General features: G+C 50.7%; 1 protein-coding gene across 1 annotated transcript in view; it reads left to right on the top strand.

The window, feature by feature from the left end:
* The window catches only part of ENH_00085500 (zinc finger (CCCH type) protein, putative), a gene marked incomplete at both ends in the record, with an annotated part of 4443 nt that extends 159 nt beyond the window's left edge, over nt 1-4284 (top strand). The window contains 9 exons of the mRNA XM_013577954.1: nt 235-375; nt 564-659; nt 1131-1356; nt 1484-1519; nt 1676-2253; nt 2592-2652; nt 2890-2971; nt 3297-3378; nt 3787-4284. Coding sequence (XP_013433408.1) covers nt 235-375; nt 564-659; nt 1131-1356; nt 1484-1519; nt 1676-2253; nt 2592-2652; nt 2890-2971; nt 3297-3378; nt 3787-4284 — 1800 coding nt within the window. The remainder of the gene's footprint in view (nt 1-234; nt 376-563; nt 660-1130; nt 1357-1483; nt 1520-1675; nt 2254-2591; nt 2653-2889; nt 2972-3296; nt 3379-3786) is intronic.
* Between the last annotated feature and the right edge of the window lie 716 nt (nt 4285-5000).

Below are 5000 nucleotides of genomic sequence, written 5' to 3' on the forward strand. Positions count from 1 at the left end.
GTTTGGGGTAGGGGGTTTACAGTTAAGGGTTTAAGGGTTTAAAGTTTAGGGTTTAGAAGCATGAGGGCAGCTGCTGCGCAGATTTGCTTTTCTGGGGAATTGCGCGTGGGCACCTTTGAAACCCTAAACCCTAAACCCTAAACCCTAAACCCTAATTTGTTATCGGAAATGTTGGAGGATATGATTTAAATTGTGCGGGCGTTCGTGCTGCTGCTGCTGTTGCTGCTGCTGCAGGCAGCAGCAGAACAAGCAGCAGCGGACGCCCGCGAGGCTGATGCTGCAGCAGACGCAGCAGCAGCAGCAGCTGCAGCAGCAGCAGCAGCAGCAGATGGGGCAGCAGCAAACCCCGAGTATTATGTTGACGTTGCGAAGTTTGTTCCCCTGAGGCTTACTTATGAAGGCAAGCAAACCCTAAACCCTAAACCCTAAACCCTAGACATTGCGGGGCCACAGCAAACTCACCTCTTTTCATCTTGGCCTTTAGACTTCATCACCTTTCTCTCAATAGGGTTTAGGGTTTAGGGTTTAGGGTTTAGGGTTTAGGGTTTAGGGTTTGGCTGCAGAGCGGCTACTGCCCCGCCGGGGAAAGCTGCACTTTCATTCACTCTTCTGAAGACAGCATCACCCCGGCCACGCAGCAATGCAAGAATTTCCTCATGGTATGCTGCTGCTGCTGCTGCTGCTGCTGCTGTTGCTGCTGCAGTTTGCGTTGCTGCTGCTGCTGCTGCGAGACGTGTTGCTGCTGCTGCTGGTGCTGCTGTATGTGTTGCTGCTGCGGCGGGGTTTGGTGTGGCTGCTGGTGTTGCTGCCGCTGCAGCTGCAGCAGCATGTTTTTGCTGCTGCTGCAGCAAGGCGCCGTGTTGCTGCAGCTGCTGCTGCGGCAGCAGCAGCTTGTGCTGCGGCTCTTGCTGCTGCTGGTCTTACTGCTGTACCTTTGCTGCTTGGGCTGCTGCTGCTGCATTCGATTCATCATACTGCTGCTGCTGCTGCTGCTGCACGTGTGCTGCTGCTGCTGCAGTCGGTGCTTTTGGCAGCTGACTCCTGAGGCGTGGAGCTGCCAGATCTTAGGGTTTAGGGTTTAGGGTTTAGGGTTTAGGGTTTAGGGTTTAGGGTTTAGGGTTTGCGATCAGGGCTCCTGCAAGAATGGCATTAATTGCCCATTTGCCCATTCGACTCCTCACTCCTCTTCGAGCCAGCGGCAGCAGCAGCAGCGGCAGCAGCAGCAGCAGCAGCAACAGCAGCAGCAGCAGCAGCAGCAGCAACAGCAGCAGCAGCACCTGCAGCAGCAGCAGCCGCACCTTACCTATGGAAGCCGACCGAGTTCCGCTACGGGAGTGAACGTGGACTACAAGATGGGTTAGTTGCTGCTGCTGTTGCTGCTGCTACTTTTGCTGCTGCTGCTGCTGCTGCTCCTGGTTTTGCTGCTGTTGCTGCTGCTGCTGCTGCTGGAGTGATGCAAACGGGTTGTTTTTTGCTGCTGCAGGAGGCGTTGGGGCGTATTCGTCTTGGCTGCAACCAGGTGAGAGTTTGCTGCTGCTGCTGCTGCTGCTGCTGCTGCTGCTGCTGCAACTTGAGTTAAGGCACTTTAGCTGACAGAAGCAAAAAGGGCGCATGTGAACATGCTGCTGCTGCTGCTGCTGCTGCTGCTGCTGCTGCTGACACCCCACGGTGACAGGTGCGACGGTCGCCAGCCCTCACCACCGGCTGCAGCAGCAGCAGCTGCAGCAGCAGCAGTTGCAGCAGCAGCAGCTGCAGCACCAGCAGCTGCAGCAGCAGCAGCTGCAGCACCAGCAGCTGCACCAGCAGCAGCTGCACCAGCAGCAGCTGCAGCAGCAGCAGCTGCAGCAGCAGCATGTAGCCTATGGGCATGTCAATCCTTACGGGGATTTAGACGGCTATGGGGCGCAGCAAGGGGCCCCACAGTATTCAGTTGCTGCTGCTGCTGCTGCTGCTGCTGCTGCTCCTGCTGCAGCGTACGGGCAGCTGCCGTATGCAGCAGCAACTGATCCTGCTGCTGCTGCTTCAGAAGCAGCAATGTATCACCAGTCAAGATACCTAGCAGCAGCACCAGCAGCAGCTCCAGTAGCAGCAGCAGCAGCACCTTACGGCGGCTACCCGGGCCATTCGCCCTATGCAGCAGCAGCACCAGCAGCAGCAGCAGCAGCAGGCCCTTATGCAGCAGCAGCTGCTGCTGCTTACAACTCCCCGCTGGCCCACCCCAAGGCCAAAACCAAAATGTGCACCTTCTGGCCAGTAAGTTGCTGCTGCTGCTGCTGCACTTGCTGCTGCTGCAGCTGCTGCTGCTGCTGCTGCTGCTGCTGCTACACTTGCTGCTGCTGCTGCTGCAGCTGCTGCTGCTGCACTTGCTGCTGCTGCAGCTGCTGCTGCTGCACTTGCTGCTGCTGCAGCTGCTGCTGCTGCACTTGCTGCTGCTGCAGCAGCTGCTGCTGCTGCTGCAGCTGCTGCTGCTGGCTGTTGTTTGTTTCCTTCTCAAGTGTTTATTATTTATTGTTCATTTTAAACTAATTTTTATGTTTATTTATTTATTTATTTATATTTTTCCTTTTTTTATTTTTGCTTCTTTGCTGCAGGACAGATGCAGGAAAGGAGACCAGTGCCCGTACATACACGGCAGCGATGACCCACTTCACGGTCTGCTGCTGCTGCTGCTGCTGCTGCTGTGGATTGCTGCTGCTGCTGCTGCTGCTGTGGATTGCTGCTGCTGCTGCTGCTTCTGCGGCTGTGGATTGCTGCTGCTGTTGCTGCTGCGAATTGTTGCTGCTGCTGCAAGCTGCTGCTGCTGGCTTTCGCTGTCGCCAGGTTTAGGGCTCAGGGTTTAGGGTTTAGGGTTTAGGGTTTAGGGTTTAGGGTTTTGAGGTGTATGTACAGTTGGGGGCCCCGCTGCCCGCATGCAAGCAGCAGCATATGCGTCTATGGCAGCAGCACACAACCAAGCAGCAGCAGCATACTAGTAAGTTATTATTATTTATTATTTATTTATTTATTTATTTATTATTAATTAATTAATTAATTAATTTATTAATTTATTAATTTATTTATTATTCATTATTTATTTATTTATTTATTTATTTATTTATTATTTGCTGATTTAAAGAAAACGGCTGCTTGCGCGCAGCTGCCTCTGCTCGAATTGTTTCCTTTTCTTTTTTATTTATTTTAATTAATTTAATTTAATTAATTTAATTAAATTAATTTGATTTAATTAATTTAATTTAAATAAATTAATAAATTAAATTAAATTAATTAAATTAATTAATTTGATTTTTGTTTTTCAGCCCTCCGCCTCCTCTGCATGCAAAACGCCCGCGGCCGCCGCCGACTGTCATCGGCACAAAGTTCTGCAAATTCTTTCTTGTTGTCAGTTGCTGCTGTTGCTGCTGCTGCTGCTGCTGTTGCTGCTGCTGCTGCTGTTGCTGCTGCTGTTGCTGCTGCTGCTGTTGCTGCTGCTGCTGCTGTTTCTGCGGCTGCTGTTGAGGTTGCTGTTGCTGCGGCTGCTGTTGAGGCTGCTGCGGCTGCTGTTGAGGCTGCTGCTGCTGCTGCTGCTGTTGAGGCTGCTGCTGCTTTTGTTGTTGCTGCTGATGCTGCTGCGGCTGCTGTTGAGCTTGCTGCTGCTGCTTTTATTGTTGCTGCTGCGGTGTCGCTGCTGCTGTCGTTGTCTTTGTTTTTGCTGCTGCTGCTGGCTTTCGCTGCGGCTCTTCGCTTTGAGTCCTTTGTTGCTGCTGCTGCGCTCACTTGCTGCTGCTGCTGCTGCTGCTGCTGCTGCAGGGCCAGTGCACTCGGGGCGTAGAGTGTACATTCTCTCACGACCAGCGGGTGAGGGAGAGAGAGGAGCAGCAGAAGAAGCACCAGGAAATGCTGCAGCAGCAGGAGAAGCAGAAGCAGCAGCAGGAGAAGCAGCAGCAGCAACAGCAGCAGCAGCTGCCGCCTGCAAAGCGATCCCGCATGGCGCCGGCCCTGAATAATGGTGCAGCGCAGCAGCAGCAGCAACAGCAGCAACCACAGCAGCAGGAGCAGCAGCAGCAGGAGCAGCAGCAAGAGCAGCAAACGGCTTCAACGGAGCAGCAGGATGCTGCGGGTTGGACGCAGCAGCAAGGAGAGGGGCAGCAGCAAGAGCAGCAGCAGCAGCAAGAGCAGCCGCAGGAAGAGCTGCAGGGAGGCGCAGCAGGCACATTGCTGCCTGAGGAGCAGCAGCAGCAAGAGCAGCAGCAGACGGAGCAGCAGCAGCAAGAAGGAAGTGCAGCAAATCAAGAAGCCGCAGCATGAGCTTGAGGGAGCCCAAACTGGGGTGTACGTACACCTCAAGGCACTCTTAAATTGCACTTCCTTTTGCATAAATGCTTTTCTTATTTGAGCATTAAAATAAAAAGCAACATTATTATTATTATTATTTAATTATGTTTGCATTAATTGTTTCATTTATTCTGCATTGAAAGTGTTGAACTGGGCCTGCGTGGAGTGGAGTCACTTGGGGTGTATGTACACACGAAAGGCGGTGAAAGAAATAAAACAAAAATGAAGAAAAGAATAAAAAGAAATAAATGCCAAATGGAATGTCTTTGATGAAGTGTTGGTATATTTCATTTGCTTTTGGGTGGTGTAGATAAATAAAAATAAAAATGCAAAAAGAAAGAAAAAGATTCCGCTTGCGTGCGTGCCTCCAGGTGTCTAGACACCCGAGAAGTGCAAATAAAGATAAGAAAATGCAAATTGAAAAGTGGAAATGCAAATAAAATAATTGAAAATAAGTTGAAAATAAGTTGGAGAATAAATATAATGGAAAGTAAACTGGAAAGTGGAAAGAATAAATTGAAAAAGATGCAAGAGGGTTTCTGGATGGACTTTTCGGGTGTAGAATGCGGAGAAGTCCGAAAGAAGGAATGCAAACATAATTCTGGACCTAAGTGCAAATATATTATAAATATAAATCATATTTTTACTTTAAATTACATTTATGAATTAAATTCTGCTTTTGCGGCTGC

Source organism: Eimeria necatrix, genomic scaffold, assembly GCF_000499385.1.
Source record: "Eimeria necatrix Houghton genomic scaffold, Enh_scaff98, whole genome shotgun sequence".
NCBI lineage: Eukaryota > Apicomplexa > Conoidasida > Eucoccidiorida > Eimeriidae > Eimeria > Eimeria necatrix.